Source organism: Chlamydomonas reinhardtii, chromosome 6, assembly GCF_000002595.2.
Source record: "Chlamydomonas reinhardtii strain CC-503 cw92 mt+ chromosome 6, whole genome shotgun sequence".
NCBI lineage: Eukaryota > Viridiplantae > Chlorophyta > Chlorophyceae > Chlamydomonadales > Chlamydomonadaceae > Chlamydomonas > Chlamydomonas reinhardtii.
In genome coordinates, this window is record NC_057009.1 from 101,288 (window position 1) to 120,215 (window position 18,928).

At 65.3% G+C, this 18,928-nt stretch overlaps 4 protein-coding genes across 4 annotated transcripts; 2 read left to right on the plus strand and 2 right to left on the minus strand.

Annotated features, from left to right (window-relative positions):
• Window positions 1-72: 72 nt before the first annotated feature.
• On the minus strand, window positions 73-5,978 carry CHLRE_06g249750v5 (uncharacterized protein). Its single transcript, XM_043062579.1, has 10 exons — window positions 5,731-5,978; window positions 4,418-5,614; window positions 4,122-4,301; window positions 3,866-3,985; window positions 3,498-3,670; window positions 3,007-3,256; window positions 1,802-1,900; window positions 1,428-1,692; window positions 1,129-1,241; window positions 73-905 (listed from the first exon to the last, which is right to left on the minus strand). Exons 2-10 carry the CDS (start codon window positions 5,543-5,545, stop codon window positions 621-623), a joined length of 2,613 nt encoding a protein of 870 aa, XP_042923285.1. The 5' UTR covers window positions 5,546-5,614; window positions 5,731-5,978; the 3' UTR covers window positions 73-620.
• Window positions 5,979-6,088: 110 nt separating this feature from the next.
• Window positions 6,089-8,890, plus strand: CHLRE_06g249800v5 (uncharacterized protein). The gene is made up of 6 exons (XM_001696613.2): window positions 6,089-6,375; window positions 6,470-6,613; window positions 6,736-6,886; window positions 7,030-7,230; window positions 7,403-7,665; window positions 7,838-8,890. Exons 1-6 carry the CDS (start codon window positions 6,205-6,207, stop codon window positions 8,222-8,224), a joined length of 1,317 nt encoding a protein of 438 aa, XP_001696665.2. The 5' UTR covers window positions 6,089-6,204; the 3' UTR covers window positions 8,225-8,890.
• A 78-nt stretch (window positions 8,891-8,968) lies between these two features.
• On the plus strand, window positions 8,969-13,750 carry CHLRE_06g249850v5 (uncharacterized protein). Its single transcript, XM_043062580.1, has 6 exons — window positions 8,969-9,066; window positions 9,133-9,203; window positions 9,416-9,508; window positions 9,680-10,269; window positions 10,519-10,812; window positions 10,975-13,750. Exons 1-6 carry the CDS (start codon window positions 9,000-9,002, stop codon window positions 11,810-11,812), a joined length of 1,953 nt encoding a protein of 650 aa, XP_042923286.1. The 5' UTR covers window positions 8,969-8,999; the 3' UTR covers window positions 11,813-13,750.
• Window positions 13,751-13,752: 2 nt separating this feature from the next.
• On the minus strand, window positions 13,753-18,868 carry CHLRE_06g249900v5 (uncharacterized protein). The gene is made up of 7 exons (XM_001696382.3): window positions 18,704-18,868; window positions 18,490-18,564; window positions 18,234-18,359; window positions 16,872-18,055; window positions 15,756-16,735; window positions 14,294-15,578; window positions 13,753-14,157 (listed from the first exon to the last, which is right to left on the minus strand). Exons 1-7 carry the CDS (start codon window positions 18,779-18,781, stop codon window positions 14,091-14,093), a joined length of 3,795 nt encoding a protein of 1,264 aa, XP_001696434.1. The 5' UTR covers window positions 18,782-18,868; the 3' UTR covers window positions 13,753-14,090.
• Window positions 18,869-18,928: the final 60 nt, after the last annotated feature.

The following is an 18,928-nucleotide window of genomic DNA, read 5'->3' on the forward strand; positions in this document are numbered from 1 at the left end:
TCTAGATGGTCGCCACGCGGCTGCTCGTAGAAGGCTAAGTGCTGAGGTCCGGGTTTGCGGGCAAGGCATGGCACTGTAAAAGGCGGATCCTGAACACTGGCCCATCGCACACTGTCCCGCCTTGCTAAGCACTTAGCCTTCTACGAGCAGCCGCGTGGCGACCATCTAGACGACCTGAACAGTCCCCGTAGGTCCAGACACGCAGCGAGTGTGGCGTTGCGGTGTGTCTGTGTGGTGCTATCGCCGGGCGCCCGGAGCGTGAGGAATGCGCATCAGCAAACTTCCAGCCAGCCAGCAACGTGTCGGTACAGTAACTCCGGCGTTCGACCAGCCATGCACTCCTGCTCTGCCGCTGCAAACTGTTTGCTGTCTGCTTGGGGTATGGGCGTCAGCTGCACCCTATGGGACCTCGCCAACCTGCCTGAACCCTGTCCCATCACACGCCCATCGCACACTCCTTCGCCTATTGCACCTCGCCTGCTCGCGCCTGCTCTCGCCGTCTGTCGCCCACACGTGGAGCGCGTTGGCCTCTCCTGATACGCGTCCACAGCTACAATGTAACTAGACACGTATACTGCAAAGTCGCCCGAAACCAACTGTAGGTTAGTACACCAATCGCACTACTTGCGGCCCTTCTTGCCGCGGCCCGCTGCGGCAGGCACGGCTCCAGACGGCGCGCCCATGCCGCGGCCGGTGCGCTGCGCCTGCTGCTGTAGCCGCAGCATGGCGCTGAGAAACTGGCGGCGCAGGGTCTCTGCGCCGGCCGCGTCGCCGTTGTTGACTTTTGCGCGGCAGGCGGCTTGCACAAACGACTCCAGCACGGGGTGCGCCTTGGTGCCGATGAGCAGCGTCATGGAGTTCAGCGCCGAGGAGGCGTACTTGTCCACCGCCGCCCAGTCGCCAGCCTACAAGGACGGAGGCAATTGGCGTGACCGCGTGAGCATAGGAAGGGCATGAGCAGCAGGGTTCGCTGGTTGCTCACTGACAGAGGCTGGGGAGAGCCCAGTTGCATGCCGAGACCCCTCCACCCAGAACCTCTGCTCGCGCGTGCGATCGCATTCCCGTTATGAACATATGGGTCCTCAGCGACATTCCTCGTAGTCTACCACGCCTGCTGCCCAGCCGCACCTCCTCCGCCATGTCCGCCAGGTATCGGCCCAGGTGCACGGCGGTCTCCTCGCCCTGGCCGTTGCGCGCCTGGATGGCCGCGTACAGCTTCTCGTACAGAGCCTTGGCCTCGTCTGGGGTGGGGGGCGTGGGAGGGCATAGCGGTCCATGAACGATGGAATTGTATTGATCACAAGTGTCAAGCGCCGACGGTGTACAGAGAAGAGGCGAGCAGGTGCCGCACACCGGACTACTGTTGTAGATGATCCCCCTGGTGCCACAGACCCTTCGCACCGGCCCTGGTCTCGGCTTGCGCTCACCCTTCTTGTCAATGCTGCGCAGGCAGTTGGCTAGGCTGAAGGCCGGGCCCTGGCTCTCACGGCTGTCGGCGCCGTACACGGTCTCGCACAGCACCAGAGCGGAGCGGTAGGCGGCCTCGGCGGCCACCTTGTCCTCGCCCGCCACCATCTCCAGCCGGCCCAGCTCGATGTATGTCCGCATGATGGCGGTGCGAGTGCGCCGCAGCAGAGCCGCGGCGGGCGTCTCGCCGGGGTTGGGCTTAGGCGCGGAGTCCGATGCGGCAGGCTGCAGGAGACAGGCCAGTCATGCGAGCGCAGGGTCAGGTAAACCAATGCTACAAGCTCGCCTGCAGCAACTGGCCTCTCGCCTAGCCTGGCCCCCGCTGCAGCCCCACCTGGCTGGCCGCCTCGGCCGCCGCCTCGGCCGCGCTGGGCCCCGCAGCCACTGTGGCCTCCTGCGTCGATGCCTCCGCCTCCAGCTGAGCCAGTGCGTCCTGGGTCACAGACATGCACACACACATACACGTGTTGGGCACACACGTGTGCGTACGCGTGTGCGTACGCGTGCGGGCCAGACTGTTGGGTTGGTGACGTGGCCGGTCCCCGTGCCATAAGTAGATTCGTTTGGGGTTCCCGCGTGACTGTGGGGGTGTCTCCTCTCGCGGTAGCTTGGTCGTCGCGCCCAGCGGGCTGGGTCTGCTGCTTGTGGGGGTGTGCTTTCTAGGGCATGTTTCCGGGCGCGGGGGCCTGGTCGTTGCGCCCTGGCGCCGGGTCTCGCGTTGTCGGCGTCGCGCGCCGCTGTAACGCCGCGGTCTGCCACCCTGCCTGTCCCGCCCCCCACGCCTGTCCCCACCACCGACGCGGCCACTGCGGCCGCGGGCATGCCTAGCCTCGGTGCCGCCATGTGCCGCCATGGAGTGGGGAGCGGGAGGCCAGCTCCCGCCAGCCCATGGCGACGCATGCACACACACGCACCGGAGCCTATTACTGAAACGTTTTCAGCCGCTGTAACCGCCGCCCGCCACGTCCCCCATGCAGCCCTAACCCCGTTTAGTCGCCGCGCCACCGCTAACTCGCCCGCGTCTCTTGGTTATGTTATACTTAGTGGGCGGGCTTTCGAACGCGTGATACCTAGCTTGTCCGCTGCACGCCGCCCCACTTGTCGGCTTTGCCATTTGCCTGTCCGTGACACTTCCTCGCTGCCGCCCTATGCCCATGCTTCCACGACTGCCTGTAGGTGAGCTCGACTACGCCCAGCGGGCGGGAACCAGGGAACTAGGCGTGCTGGGTAACCGTTGTTTAGCGCGCCCAGGGTGCGGAGTATGGACGCATACAGGTGCATCACGGGGTCAGGCCGAATGGTCGCCCGTGGGGTGCCAGGCTTATCGCGGGTAAGTATGACTACCTGGGTCGCAACGCAACGCTCGGTGAAATCGGTAGGTATTGGTAAGTAAGGCGTCGTCTGGGCGGGCTTTCTTAACACGTGTTGGGCGGTGGAGAAACCTAGACCAAGACGGGGATGGCTGTGGCCCAAGAAGCCGCCAGAGCGGAAGCCACAGCCACAGATCCCCCTTCCACTCGCACTGCACCGCTCCCGCACCTTGAGCAGCACACGGGCCTCGTTGCGGGCCGCCTTGTCCTCCGCACTGTCCTTGCCGCCGCCCTCCGCCGCGGCCGCCGGCTGCTGCTCGGCCGCACCCTCCTGGCCAGCCGCGGGTGAGGCGGCGCTCAGCCGCATGAGCGCCTCCGTCAAGTTGGAGCGCGCCAGCAGCGCCAACGGGTGCGCCACGCCCAGCTCGCGCACCGCCAGCTGGTAGCAGTCGCGGTGCAGGGCCTCGGCATCAGCGGCCCTGAGAGGGAGGAGGGGACGGAAGGGCAGCGAGCGAGCGCGGAAGGGGCCAAGCGTGTGTTCACAATTGCGCCCGCGGGACGGCTTTCCCATATGCGCCAGCCACATAGGCTCTCCTGCAAGAACAGCGAACCGCCCTAGCGACGTCGCATGGCAGGAGGTACCACCACCGTCACAAAACCTGAAGGTAGCCCCCGGCCCCTCGCCCCATCCTTTGTCACACGGCGCACCACCCACCCCACCTGCCCAGCTTCTTGTACACAGCGCCCATGTTGTTGCTGAGCTTAACGGCCAGCGCCCATTCGTGCGCCTCGCGCGCCGCCGTCATGGCCTCGCCCACCGCCTCCAGCGCCTCGTCCCAGCGGTTGAGCGCGTACAGCATGTCGGCCAGGGACGAGGCCACCTCGGAGCGGAACTGGTGGGAGGGGGGAGGCCGAGGTGGAGTTGGTGAGGTGAATGTGGGCAGCGGGACCATATAGGTCAACATGCGCACATCTTCCTTGTCTGCAACGCTCATGTGTGTCCGCACTGGTACACTAGCTGCCCACTCGCAACACCAGACGACAACCCATATGCTGCGCGGCAATGCACCCGCCGCCCATGCCCTTACTTTGGCCTTGTGCGGCCCGGCCTTGAGCACATCCAGCGCCTTGCGCGCGTGCTTCACTCCCACCACCCGGTTGCCCTGCACATTCCAGGCCGTGGTGGCGGCCACAAGCAGCTGCTCCGCCTGGGGTACAGGGATAGGACGCGGGGAAGGGCAGCGCAGGGTGGCAGCTGGTGGGACAATTGAGGCGACAAGGGGCCATCGAGGCAGCCACAGCTCCAACCTGCCTTGCTACCACCTAGTCTTTCGCTTCCCACACCTCGGCCTCAGCCTCCGTCTGAGCTTCCGCCTCGCCCTCCACCACCGCCTCGGCATCCGCCTCCGCCTCCGCCACTGCGGTATCTCCATGGGCTGCCGGCGCCTCGTCCACCTCCACCGCCAGCGCAGAGGCCACCAGCTCGTCGTCCGCAGCCGCGGTGGCAGCGGCAGCCGGGGCAGCCTGTTAATGATGGAATGGTTCAGTAAGGCCGCAAACTCAGGGTGCTGAAAGTGACGCGACAAGCTGACCCAATAAGGCACTTCAGTTCCACGGACGCTCACGTGCGGCAAACCCACCCTGCTCTTCTGTTCCGTTGCCTTCCCCTTCTCCGCTGCCGCCTTGTCGGCAGCCGCCTTATCGGTAGCCGCCTTCGTCGCCGCGACTGCCTGCTCCGCTGCCGCCTTCTCCGCTGCCACCTTATCAGCGGCCGCCTTCTCTGCTGCCGCCTTCTCCGCTGTCGCCTTCTCTGCTGCCGCCTTCTCTGCTGCAGCCTTCTCTGCTGCAGCCTTCTCCGCTGCCGCCTTCTCCGCTGCCGCCTGCTCCGCTGTCGCCTTGTCAGCGGCCGCCTCGTCGGCTACCGCCTTGTCGGCCGTACCCTTGTCAGCCGCAGCCTTCTCCGCTGCCGCCTTCTCCGCTGCCGCCTTCTCAGCCGCAGCCTTCTCAGCCGCAGCCTGCTCTGCGGCCGCCTTCTCAGCCGCAGCCTTCTCAGCCGCAGCCTTCTCAGCCGCTGCCTTCTCAGCCGCAGCCATCTCAGCCGCTGCCTTCTCAGCCGCAGCCTTGTCAGCCGCAGCCTTCTCAGCCGCAGCCTTCTCCGCTGCCGCCTTCTCAGCCGCAGCCTTCTCAGCCGCAGCCTTCTCAGCCGCAGCCTTCTCAGCCGCAGCCTTCTCAGCCGCAGCCTTCTCAGCCGCAGCCTTCTCAGCCGCAGCCTTCTCCGCGGCCGCCTTCTCAGCCGCAGCCTTCTCCGCGGCCGCCTTCTCAGCCGCAGCCTTGTCAGCCGCAGCCTTCTCCGCAGCCGCCTTCTCCGCAGCCGCCTTCTCCGCAGCCGCCTTCTCAGCCGCAGCCTTCTCCGCGGCCGCATTATCAGCCGCAGCCTTCTCCGCGGCCGCCTTCTCAGCCGCGGCCTTCTCAGCCGCAGCCGCGCTAGAGGCAGCCGGTGCTGGTGCACTGCGCTCCATCACCGCCGGGCCGTTCGCAGCAGGCTTCGCCACTGCAGCCGCCGCTGCGGGGGCAGCAGCGACAGTGGCAGCCTCGGGCACAGGGGCACTGCGGCTGATTGCAGTCACCGGGGCAGCGGCAGCAGCGGGTGCGGGCGCCGGAGGCGCAGTGACTGGTGGTGCAGCGACGGGTGCAGCTGCCGGCACCGACTTCGTTGGGGAAGCCGTTGGGAGTCCAGCACGAGCAGACGGGGTGGAAGCGGGTGCCATGCGGGGTGACGCTGTGCTCGCCGCGGCCGCACGTGTGGGAGTTCCGGCAGCGGGCTTGGACAGCGACTTCTGTGGTGCATCGTGCATTGGATGGCGGGGCGGACGTGCCGGTTGAAGTGACAACCACGGATTGGGTCGCGTGTCATCAGGCCCAGATCATGGAACTATTACAATTGAACACGCACCCGCGGCGTCGGAGCGTTGCCAGAGCGGCTGGCAGACTTTGTGAGGACTTGCTTCTTCGCTTTGCTGACGGCAGGCTTTGCATTGCTAGATCCCTTGCCAGAAAGCAGTAAAGCGGCAGCGGCGCCCAGACCAGCGACGGCAAGCACTCCCACGGCAGCAAGGGCAGCCACCGGCGGTCCAGCCTTCTTGTCCTTTTGGACAGTCGCCATTTGTATTACTTACGTAGCTACCTAGAAAACGGAATATCTGCACATACAGTATAAAGACCGTAATTGCTGCCGGCTCCGCGAAGTCATTTGCCCATGCTGTGTTTTGAACCTTCTCAAGTTCCCAGACGATGCCCTCTCTCAAGCAGTGGCAAACTAAACAAGTGCATCTGCATGTTGTAAATCTTACCAAACCAAGGTGTTGCCACTCCTCCAGTTGGCTTTAGAATTGTGCCGCGCATTACTTGAGGGCCACCCCTGAAAAGAATGGAGGAAAAGGCGCCGAGCACGCCCAAAGCAGATGCAACAAGCGTAGAAGATGGCCGTGCGGCGTCGCCGCGGTATGGCTTCGCATCTCAAGCCAAGGAGAGCTGCTCTGCCCTTTCAAGGTTGACGCTGGAGCTATGGCGTCGTATTCGCTTGGAAGTGGTCGTCGAGGTGAGCTGCAGACCGGTCCGCGTTCTTGTTGACCCCCACTCCCCGCATGCCCGCTCTAACGCTCTCCGCCCTGGCTTCCCCCTCGGTTCTGCAGTGGCCGCTGCTCAAGCAGCGCTGGCGGATTTTGCTTTTCGGGCTCATCATGCAGTATGTGCACGGTATCTTCACGCAGCTCGCCCACCGAATGCACCAGCCCCAGGAGGAGCCGCTGCACGACGTTGGTTTTGACCTGACGCCGGTACGTTTAGGGTAGCGGTCAGCTCAGGTCTAGCTCCAGCACGCACCTTCGCGGCATGGTCTGATGGGCGCAACCACTCATCAATGACTTCTGAGCGGCCGCTACTCACTTATTCGACACAGGAGCTTGGGCCGGAGCAGCACTGGGTTAGTGAGACGATCTTCGGCATTGCCTTCGCGACGTTCGTGTTGTGGACGTTCACCCCGTTCGTGACCCAGCGCAAACGGTTTTACACTGCCGTGATGTGGTCGCGCCTGCTCATGGTCCTCGTGGGTGAGTTCAGCGGGCTCTGTGCAGTGCTGCTGTTCAGTGGCAAGACGCAAGTGAGAGAGGGGCAGGCACAGGGTAGGGGCTGCAGGGTACCGTAGGCGCGCTGTGACGCTTCCCCCCGTACCGTACGTGTGCGCCCTTCACAGTGTGCCAGGCGCTTCGTATCGTCACTTTCTCGGTCACGCAGCTGCCCGGCCCCAGCTTCCACTGCCGTGCCAGCGAGCCAACCGCGCGGCGCGAGTGGCCCTCGCACTGGACAGGGCACGTGTTCATTGATGTGGGCCGCCAGATGTCCAAGAGCTGTGGTGACCTGATCTTTTCGTCCCACACCACTTTCATGCTCACTGGTGCGTGTGCCTTACGCCTTTGAATCGTTTGCAAGCGCGTACGGTTCCGCGTATGGTGTACATGTGCTGCTCTCTTTGCCAGCCATAGTGCACGCTGCAGTCTTCACTTTGCCTCTCACACCCTCTCGCCCCGCTCATTCCTCTCTGCTACGCATCCTGCTGCCTCCTTCAGGTATCCTGGCCTACAACGAGTATGGCTCCCTGGCGTTCATGAAGGCACTGTCCTGGTTGATGGGTGTCATCATCTCCATCCTTATCGTGGCCAGCCGCAAGCACTACACGGTGGATGTGGTGATCGCCTGGTACACAGTGCCCCTCGTGTTCTACACCATGTACCGTCGCTGGACCACGCGGCGGCCCATGTCAGACTTCATTGGTGGCTCGGCGCTATCAGCTTTTGACGACGTGGATGGCGGGGAGCTGGAGCTGGAAGAGGTGAGACGGGATTCAAGTGGAGCGGTCGAGGTGCGGGATTTGCCGAAACAGCCGGAAGGGGAATCTGCAGCGGCCTGGCCTATCTTTCCGCGCCTTGCACCCCAATCTGCGCCGCCGCAATGTGGGATGGATGCCATCTGTCGTAAAATTGAGTGGGCGGTTGCCATCGCAGGTTCTGATTGACCGGGGGGCCGGGGGTATGGAGGCGGGCGGCAAGACGGCTGCCATGGGTGGTGCGCAGCCGCGTCCCAACACGCTGAAAATAAGCGTGCGCTCTTCTCAGGACGGCCGGCACTTGCTGGGCATGGGCCTGACTTTGCATGCCAAGGACGTGGACACCAGCTCATCAGGGAAAGGCGAGGCGGGCATGGCGCGCTCTGGAGCGGGGCAAACGGGGCCAGGGGCGCGAGGTGCTGGGGCGCGGTCCTCGGACGCCGCTGAGAGCACGACCTCTGCCAGCACAGCTGCGCAGATGGATGATGGCTCCCAACAGGAGCGCCGGGCGCAAGGTGGTCAGGCCTCGTCAACCGGGTCCTGGTTCTTCTCGCAGCGCAGCTGATTGGCAGCGTGTGCGTTGACTGTCTGAACGAATGAAGTGCGTGTGATGCTGCAGGCAGTGAGATGATTGAACTGGAAGTGTTACAATGACTTATCAACGGGACATTTTGTAGGCGGCATAGGCATGTGGGCCGAGTTGATCCTCGCTGGAGTTGCAGCTGAAGCGATAGAGCAATAGCGCAGTGTCAGTCATTGTAGTCAATTGCAAAGCATCTCTCTCGCCTTTGCGCTGCACCTCACCTTTCTCGAGCGATGCTGCTAGATTGGTGGGAGTGGACACGGCCGTGACGGGGTGACGCTGGGTACGAGTGGAAGCAGGGGGCGTCGCCTGGCCTGCCCCGGGCACACAAAGTGTATGGTGCGTCGTTTGAGTGCAGGCGAAGTAGATGCGTGGAGTCAGGTGGAGTCGTGGAGTCGGGTTCATTCCGCATCTATTACTCCGCCGGTCTGCAAGATGGGTGTGACCGGCGAAGCACTATACTCTCCTGCGAGTTTCTGCCTCATCGATGTTACATGTTGCACCAAACAGCTAGACGTGGACCCTAAGCGCACTGGCACTGACTGGCACTGTGGCAGTTCCACAAGCGACAAGCGTCTACCGCGTTTAGGAGCTCATCCACCCGTGACTGGCCCCATCGGCACAATGTGTCATCTTTATGAAATGAAATGCACCGGGGTGAAGCCTGGCGCGGCTGGGAGATACATGGAGGGCACATGTCTCACTGTTCGTTAACTAATGCCGGGAGGAATAGCTAGCCAAGTGAACTATATTCACAATGTCATCCTTCGCGACAAATCCACTCTTTCAGCAGGAGAACGCGGTCCATGCTTCCCTTGCAAACGGTGAGGGACCATGGACTCCGATTATGTCACAGCACTGAAACTCAAAGACTCTTGCAATCTGTGCAGGCATACCGCCCGCTGGAGGGCCGGGGCATGGGCGCGAACCTTCCTGGCAAGACGGCCGCGCAAGAAAGGAGGTTAGTTCATAGGCCAGATACGGTGATGCGCCTATGTGCCCAACGCCGGCACACACAGCATAACACAGCGACCTGCCCAGGGCGAGGGACGAGGGGTCACTGCAGGGGCCGCCACGCACGGCCGTGTGACCTGAGCCCGTACAACGATCCATGACACACCCTGACCAAAGGCAACAACCTCATGCCAATCACAACCCTGTCCTACTCTTCAGCATGAGGTTACGGCGCTGCTAGACTCCATCCGCTCGAATCGGGGTGACCCGATGTACTCGGCATTCGCCGCGCACATGGACAATTTGTATCAGGTGAGGGTTGGCTTAGCAGTGCGTGCAAGTGTGGGCGGAGCGGGGCATGTCCCCTCAGCGCATGCGGGCATAGGTTGGTTGCCTCTGAGAGCGCCAACCTTTCCTGGTGCCTCTACGGCCCTCGGCTCTTGCCGCGCTCTCACATGTGTCTGTTGCTTTTGCTTCTGACAGGTGTTCAAGGAGCTACATGAACAAGATCAGCTGGAGATACGGCAGTTGCTGGGGGCGTTGGAAGTGCAGCGGGCTGAGGCGCAGAAGTTGGCGAGCGAGGCGAACAGCGCTCGGCACGCGCTGCAGGTTGCGGAGAGGGACAGGGAGGCCAGCGCGGTGGCGGCAGCAGCGGCCATGGCGGCAGCGCGGGCGACGGGCGCCACCGGTCCTTCCAGCAGAAGCCGCGTGGAGATGGCCAGTGTTGGCGTGCAGATGGATGGTGATGGCGACGCTGATGTCAACAGCCGGGTTGTGGGGCGGGGCGTCGCAGGTGGAGGCGGCGGTGGCAGCGGGCGGCCTGAACGCGGCCGCGTGCGGCTGGCCGGCGGTCCGGGTGGCGGGGCGCTGGAGGAGGACGGCGACTCGTCCGCCAGCCCGCCCCGAGCGCTGCAGGCCTTGGGCAGCCGGCGCACGCGCATGTGGAACACAGGTGGTGGGTCCGGCAGCAAGGCCAGCAGCGTGATGGGGTCGCCATCGGGCCGCAAGTGGAGCCGGCCCGCATACATTCTGTTTCTGCCCTACCACCTACACCCGGGACACCCGATGTGGAGGTGGGTGCAAGGAGGTGGAAATATAACTAATTTAACATCAGCCGGACGTAGGGCCATGGTAAAGCGCTATAGTTCTCCCCAGCCGAGAATGCTTGATCCCCAAATGTTGCCTTTACAGCAATACTGCAACAAGGGGAGTCCGACGTGCAAAACTGCACTGTAATCCTGCACCTGTTATGCAGCATTGCCCGGTCTCCACCTTGCATTTGTGCGCCCAGCCCTCCCCGCTGCCCGCCTCCCACTGCCAAGGTTTTACGCGACGTGGCTGGAGTCTTGGAGCACGCGGCGCACCATGTGGCTGGCGCTAGCGTGGCTGCTGGTGTTCTTGCTGGCGGTGGGGCTGCTGGTGGGGCTGCTGGTGCCCTGGGACAACCTCAGCAAGACCACCATGTCGGAGCCGGCAGTGGCCAACAGCAGCTCCTCCGGCGCCACGGTCACGCTGTCGCTGAACCGGGCGGGGCTGGTGTACTACGTGGTGGTGCCCGAGGCCGCCACCAGCGGGGGACCCAGTGCCGCGGCAGCCACCAGCAGCAGCTCGGGCAGGTGGGTGGATGACGTCGGGTAGGGGCACGTGTTGCAGTGCCAGCGTAGTTCTCGGGGGATTCTGTTACTGCTTCGTGGGGCCGCGGCGTGCACATCATAATGTGGCACGTCTAGGCCGTGTGGTGCCTGCAAGCTACTGAGCCGTTTCCCGCTGCGTTACAGGCGGCGGCGGCATTTGGACGAGTCCGCGAGCTACGCTAGCGGGGGCTGGTGGGCCGAGCACGTGGAGGCCGGGTTGGGGACCCGAAGGGACTACGACCAGTGGGATGGCGCGGAGGAACGGGTGCAGGGGAGAGGTGGCGACGGTCCGCTCATAGCGCAGCTTGGGAGGCACAGCGGCGGTGGGCCGCACTACCTCAACCGCCGGCAGCTGCGGGGCCAGCACCCGCCCTCACACGAGCACCAGCTGCATCCAGCCCTCCTCCCACAACAGCCGTACCACATGTGGCCTCACTCTATGGGGCGGCGGCGGGGGCGTAGCCTGGCGGAGAGCTCATCGCTGCGGCGGCTGGACCTTCGGTCGCTGGAGCCCAATGACCTGGTTGCTGTGGCGGCGGACGGCGGGGATGACTCGCCGCTGCTGCCGTACGCGGTGGCGTGCGGGGTTGTGGACATATCATCCAAGAACACCAACTACTCCATCACACTGGCCGGCCGCCCCGAGCTGCTGCCTGTCAGCCTCACCAGCACCGGCGCGGCGGTGACGTTTGCTGCCACGTACAACAGCAGTGCGGCGACTGAGCTAGCGGAGCGGCTGGCGGCGGCGGCCAGCTCCACCGCTGCCGCAATGGCTGCCGAGTGCGTGTCCAACTTTGGGCTGCAGTTGAACGAGACGTCGGCGCTGCCCAGTTGGTCGGGGGCGCGCTTCCGCACACGGCGCTGCCAGCGCTGTCCGCGGCTGCTGCCGGGCACCAGCTATGTGGTGCTGCTGCTGGGAGACGGTGGGCGGCGCACCGGCGTGCAAATGGTGCGGTTTGAGACCAGCAGCGTGGCGCTATGACCATGACTACGACATGAGGACTCCCATGCCGTAGTGACTGCTACTGCGCGACTGTGGGACTGTGACTAAGCAGGAGCCGGCAGCAGCATTTCATGCTGTGCGCGGCGCTGACTGACGCTGTGCCTGCAAGGGCACGTGTCATACACTGTAGCTTTGGTGCGGATAAGGGGTATTGCTCGTAGGTATTGCCACATGGTGTGTGTTTGATGAAGGGCACGTGTGTCCTTTTGTGGCGGTGGGGTGGTCTATAGTTGGGTAGATTGTGAGCGTAAATGAGCATGCTCACGGGATGTGGGGCATCGGTCACCCAGCCGGTCACCCACCCGGTCACCACCGCGGCGCCTGCACGAGGCGGAGGGCCTGAGGACCCTGATTAACCCCGAGACCAGGCGAAGATGAATAGACCGCGGTACCCGTACTACTGTTGTGGCGTACTGACGTTCGATCATAAGAATGGTTCGTGCGTAATGTCTGCGCCCCGCGCATGGTGTTATTGTGTCTGACCTTGCGCGTCCATGGACAATTGACTGGCGACTGTGGCGACTCGTTGCGAGGTAAAGAGCCCGAGGCGCAGAATTAAGAGGAAAGTCATACTGGACTACACTTGTTTGTGTCTGTGTCTGCCGCCCACCAACTGGCTTAACATGTGAGAGCCGCAGTTACGTATGGTACTGACCCCACGACCGCAACCAGCGCTTCCGTGTACGGTGCGGGTGCGGGACTCTCCTTGAATCAGACGGCTTGGTCATTGTCGGCTGGGGCAACGCCGACACTGGCTACGGAGGTTGCGTCCGCAGGTCAGGCAGAGGTCCAAACCGGGCGCTGCTGCGCCTGCTGGTGGACAAGTACACGCACCTGGTGGTGTACGTGGACGAGTACTACACCAGCCAGGTACGCATGTGCTCATAAGGACTTCGCAGGGGCCGGTATAGGGCGCAAGTAATCAGCTGCATATGAAATGCGTGAATGCTGGTGTGCGCAAAGTGTGGACAGCGTCTGCTCGGTAACGGGCAGCGCTGCCTGCAAGTAGTGATTCCGTTTGGGGGCTCGCGTGCCCGCGATGTCCAAGCGTGCCAACACTGCGGGACTGTGTGGGTAAGCCTGGCACAGATTTAGTCTGGTTCGGGGGGCCGGGTCAGGTATCACCGTATCAGACAGGCTCAGGTGCCGTCCGATTGAACATTGCATCGCAGGGCCGCGACGCCAACTCTGCGACGAACATGCGGCACGCGCTGATAGAGATGCTGCTTGGTAGAGCGCAGCCTGCGGCCCTGCGCCGCGGTGGCGGCGGCGGCGATGGTGGTGGTGGTGCACAGGGCCTCGCGGCGGCAGCGGCCCTGTGCCCAGCAGTTGCGGCGTGCATGTGCGTAGCGGAGGAGGCGAGCAAGGCCACGTGGAGGAGGACAGCGCGGCGCCGCCCGAGAAGCGCCGCCGGCGCGCAGGTTGAGGCCAGCCGGTGTCTAGTTACGGTCTTTGCTGGCGAGCATAGCACCGCGCAGTGTTAGGCCGCAGCAGTGAGGAGTGTTGTGGCTAGAAGATTTCCTGCTGTTTGGTTGATTGCTGGCTATGCTTGTGCTTGACAGCGGGGACGTGGCTGGACACATGATTGCGGGCCGTGCCTGTACGAACCGACCCCGGCTATGTCCGGGAGATGAGGTAGACGCTTGCGTCTTCAGATTTGAGACGTGGCGACGTGGCGTGGGCTCAGCCCACTTTTCCCTTGCGGGGAACCACATATCTTGTTGTGTCCGAGCATGCGCTTACGGCTTGGGCAGACTTGCCTCGAGAATCGAGCACGAGGCCATGTGTGTGGTGGCATCAGGGTGGTAGTTTGATAGACACTCGCCGGTGAAAGACTGTACCCGAGATTCATAGCAGCTGACGAGGCCACGAGGGTGGCATGCACATAATTGGGGCGCCGCGCACATGGCAGCGCTGTGTAATCGTCCTTACATTCCGTCGGCATCAGCATGCACATGCGTCGATAGTCTCCCGTTGGCTGTGGCAATACCGCGCAAAGGTACAATCACTATCCAATCATACGTGCAGCCGTTTCCAGCTTGTCGTTGCACAACTCCTCGCATATGCAGCTGCAAGTAGGCACGGGATAGACTGCCGGCCGTACGCATGGTATGACCTTCACTGTGTGACCCTCAGGCACACCCGCCCCCCCCCCACACACACGCACACATACCCGCACCCTCATTCCACGCACACACGCAAGTATAATCACCACGAATGCACGCACGTACAGCAGCACCCCCTCAGCACCACTGGGTCACGTCGCCGCACTGGCTGTCGCCGCCGCCTCGTCGAGCGCCTGCTGCTGACGAGCCGCGTTCTCCCTGTGCGAGAGAGCAGGAGGGCAGGTGCGTATGCAATGGGGTTGCAGCGCTGCAAGACACGGTGTGCATGTCGAAACACGTGTTACTGCACAGCCCTTCCGGAGGCCTGTCGCCCGCCGCATCATGCCTTCCTCACCTCTCCGCCTTCTCCCGCGCCGCCTCTGCCCGCGCCCTCTCTCGCGCCGCCTTGGCCTCTATCTTCTCCAGCTGTATGCCGTACTGCGGATCCAGGTAGGGGTCGGTGAAGCCGCCCTCCTCCGCTGCCGCCGCCGCCGCCAGCGCCGCCGCCACGTGCAGCAGCGCCTCCTTGGGTCCCGCCGCCGGCCCAGACGCGCGGGCCGTGTCGCTGCCGCCAGTGGCCGCCGCCACCTCCGTCAGCGCCGCCGTCACCACGCCCATCACCCGCTGCATCAGCCAGGCACGGCCGGCCGAGGCGCGACCGCCGCGCAGGTACTGCTGGTAGGAGGCCTCGGCGCCCGCTGCAGCCGCTGCAGCGGTGCGTGACAGCGCCTCCGCCGCCTCCGCCTCAGCTGCCTGGCGCTGCGCCTCCGCAGCAGCCGCAGCAGCCTCCGCCTCTGCCACCTCCGCGGCTTCCGCACTCGACTGCCGCGGCTCGGGCGGCGGGAAGCCGTCGAAATTGTGAGGCACTCCTACGGACTCCTCCACCTGCCGCTCCAGTGCCAGCAGAGGCGGCGGCAGCGGCAGCAGCGGTGTGCCGGCCACAGCCCCCAGCGCCTGTGCCGCCGCCGCAGCCACCGCGGCCGCCACCGTGGCGGGCACACCGGCGGTAAGCGGCGGCTGCGAGGGCGGTGGCAGCAGCGTCACGACTGGCCCCGTCTCCAGGGTGGGGTTGGTGACGGCGGAGAAGGCGGCCCCGCCGTCCACGCACAGCGCCACCAGGCCGCCGTGCTGCGGCAGCACCAGCGGGGGCGGCGCGTCAGCCGGGCCTCCTGGGCCGCCAGCCCGCAGCGACACGTCCGGACTGGCTGACTCATCCAGGTCCATGGTAACCCCATTGGGTCGGGGCGACGTCGCGATGCCCTCGCCCGGCTGCCCGCCCGCCGCAGCCGCCGCCGCTGCAGCCTTGGCCGCCCGGCGCTTGGCCTTGAGGGTGCTGTTCTCGGCCGCAATGCGCGCGCGCTCCGCCTCCAGCCGCGCCTTCTCCGCCTCCCACGCCGCCTGCGCCGCCGCCACCCGGCTGGCCAGGTCCTCTGCATCCTCCGCCCGCCACGCCCGGAAAGCGGCCAGGCGGCGGCCCAGGCCCGGCTCCGCATAGTGGCCCAGCAGTGCGGCGCCCGGGCTGGCGGCTGGCGGGGGCGGCGCGCCGTCCTTGGACTTGCCGCCGGCCTTGTCCGCAGCGCCACCCTTCCTGGCGTCCTTACCCTTCTTGTCCCCCGCGTCCGAGTGGATGCTCGTCTCGGCTGCACGAAATGAAGTGAAAGGTCCAGCCGGAAGCAAGGTAGATTACGGTATGTAAAATGTTGATGGCATCAAGTACACTCTGCGGTTGCTGCCGTCAGAACACGTCATTCACCGCATGCCGAGCATAGTGTCTCGTGACTGCCCTGGGCCCGCCTCCCTCCTGCGCCTCAGCTCACCCGCCAGTCGTGCCGCCTCCTCCTCCGCCAGCGCCTCCAGCGCCGCCAGCCGCGTCCGCAGTTCCTCCTCGCCGCCGGGCAGCTCAAGCTCCAGCACGTGCGTGGGCGCAGTGGCGGGGTTCACCACCAGCCGCATGCCCACCGGCACATCAAACACGTCAGCACAGGCCCCGGGAGGGTGGACCGGGTGGCCGGCGCCGTGCGCGGCCGCTGTCGGCGCCGCCGCTGCAGCTGCCTTGCCAGCCGCGGCGCCCTTCTGTCCTGGCTTCCCAGGCGGGGGCAGAGGCGCTGCCGCTGCGGCCGCTGCAGCTGCAGCTGCCGCCGCTGCTGCCGCTGCCGCCGCTGACGCCTCGTCGTGCTCCAGCTTAAAAAAGGCCGCACGAGCCTGAGCTGCACTGCGCGGGTAGCCGTCCAGCACGAAGCCGCGGCAGGCAGCGGGGCAGCGCCGGTCCGAAACCGCCGCTGCCAGCAGCGCACCCAGCGTCTTGGCGGACACCCGGCCGCCGCCACCCCAGCCGCCGCCCGCCCCTTCGTCCTTTTTGGACTCCTTGGACTCCTTGCCGCCTGGTGCCGTGCCACCCGGCCCCGCAGCCACCTCTGCCTGTGCCTGCTTCAGCAGCGCCGGGTCCGCCACTGCCGCGCTCAGCCCCGCCGCTGCCGCCACCGCGGGGTCGGCCGCCGCCGCCAGCAGCAGCGGCACACTGATGTAGGCCAGCCCGTAGCGGCGTGCCAGGCGCCGAGCCAGGTGCGTCTTGCCGGACAGCGGCGGCCCCGCCACCAGCAGCCGCAGCGGCGTGAGGCGGCGGCGCTCCGCGAACTCGGCCGTCACCTCGGCCACGTGCGCCGGCAGGCCGCCCGGGTGCGCGGGCGCCCAGTCGGGCAGCGGCGGCTGCAGCGGTGTGGTGGTGAGCGCCATGTCCAGCAGCATGCGGTCGCAGGGCGGCGCCGAGTGCAGGTGCAGCTGGGATTCGGGGATGAAGCTGTGCGTGTGCAGGAGGAGGGCACAGACAGGATTTCGGGGCCGGCGGTGGTTAGCAGAGAGCAAGAGGGCACAGCTATTGGGAATGCGGTTGCCGCGCCCTGCCCATGAATCCAAACCCAGAGTTCCTGACTCACTCGATGGTGGGGCCATGCTCGTCCTCGTCCGCCTGCACCCCCGCCTCCGCCCCAGCCCCGGCAGCAGCGGCTGGCCGCTTGGCGCCTCCAAGGCTGAGCTCTGCCACAATGGCGCGCACCAGCTCCACCTGGCTGTAGCGGCTGCCGTCCGTCACCAGGTGGTAGCTGCCGCCCGGGGGAGGGTGGGCGGGGGCGGTGCCGGGCGGCGGGCCGGCGGTGCGCGGCGCGGTGCCGGCCGTGCCCACCAGCAGCCGCGTGGGGGAGCCCGCGGTGCCAGGCGGCGCGGTGCCAGGAGGTGGCGGCGTGGCCTGCGGCCGCAGCGACTGCGTGCCCGGCAGCAGCGACTGCGTGCCCGTAAGCGAGACGCCGGCGGTCTGCTGCCCCTGACCCTGTGTTGCGCCCAGGCCGCTGCCTGCACCTGCGCCGCCCAACCCTGCCAGCGCCATGACGTAGGAGGCCAGGTCCGCCACATGCAGGGTGGGCAGGATGTTGCTGCCGCGCCCGTACACCAATGCACGGGGCGGAGCCGGAACCGGCTCGCCGGGCTGGGGCGCCGGCGCGCCCGGTCGCGCCAGGCACTGCCTGCTCCACGCGGCCTTGAATGCGTTGAAGAAGCCCGCCTCGTCCTCGCCCTGCCCGTACAGCAGACCCGGACACACCACGCATGTGCGCAGTCGGCCGCGGCGGCTGCCCCGCAGCACCAGCTGCTCCAGCGCCAGCAGCGCCCGCGCCGACACGGCAGGGCAGCGCCGCGCCACGTCGTCGGGCGCCGAGAAGGTGGGCAGGTTGGAGGTGGAGGGCCGGCCGCCGCCGCCAGCCCCGTCCGACCTGCCCATACCCAGGCCATGGTCTGAGCCCATGCTACCGGCGGCGAAGGGGTTGACGTTGGGCGCGGAGGGGCGCACGCCCAGGACACCGCCGTCACCCCCACCCACTCCCACTCCGCCCCCGGCAGCTGCAGACCAGTCCACGTCTTCGCCGGCCTCCCCGCCGGCGCCGTCGAAGCCGTTCAACAGGCCCTCCACGCCGTTGCCGTTGCCCAGCAGGCTCCACTCGTTGACGGCGCCCATGCCGCTGATGTTGAAACCACTGCCGCTGGAGAACACCGCCTCCGGGTTGGGGCGTGTGGCGGCCCACACCAGCGGACTGGATACACCCACAAACAGCACCTCGCGCCCGCCGAACTGCGAGTACGGCAAAGGAGCAAAGGTCGAGGGTGCAAGGGAACGGGCTACGAGGGTGGGACCGAAGGAGGTGCTTGGTAGCCGCACCCTCAGCTCAAACTGCACCTCAGGTTCCCTGGAGTGACTGCTATATGTCTGTATCTCATAGCGCGACGCGGCCCCCAGCTCTCCCGCTCACCGGCTGCTGCGCCAGGTGCACCAGTGCGTCCCGTGATTCCTTCTCATTCCCCAGCATGTCGTACACCACCACATCGGCCGTCCCCAGCAGCTGCTTGTGAGCCACTGCAGCGCCGTCGTCATCAGCCTGCGGTGCACACCAACTGTCTCAACAGGAAGCACACGCCGTTGCTGCCCCCCCCCCCAGATGCCCGCCCGGATGACGGCAGCCCGGTATAAGCAGCAGCAGTGTCCCGCTCTCCTGCCACAACGCTCACCTGCACCAAGGTGCTAACGCAACTCGGGACCTCCTTCGTGCCGGTGGCGACACCCGACACGGAGTGCCCCGCGGCCTGGTGCGCGCACACATACAGGGGTACAGGTGACTTGCAGCCCCTTTAAGCTGCAGTCACTTCTCTGTCCCGCTAAGGCAGTCAGCTATTTTGGAAGAGTCGGGACCGCACATGCCCTGCACATCACGATAGCGCTTACCGCGAACGCCTCCGCGACAGCTCTGCCTGCATAGCTATTTACAGGGTAGACAAACACGTTTTTGGCGGTGCTTGCCATCCCTGCTCGACTTTGACTTTAGAATGCTCTAAACATCATTTCGTGCGTTGTGTTTAGTTAGCAAACACGGTCACGTCGAGTGTAATTAGTTAATATCAGCGATGCAAATGACCTTGTGCATTCCTCGATGGTCCTTTTCGGTCTTTC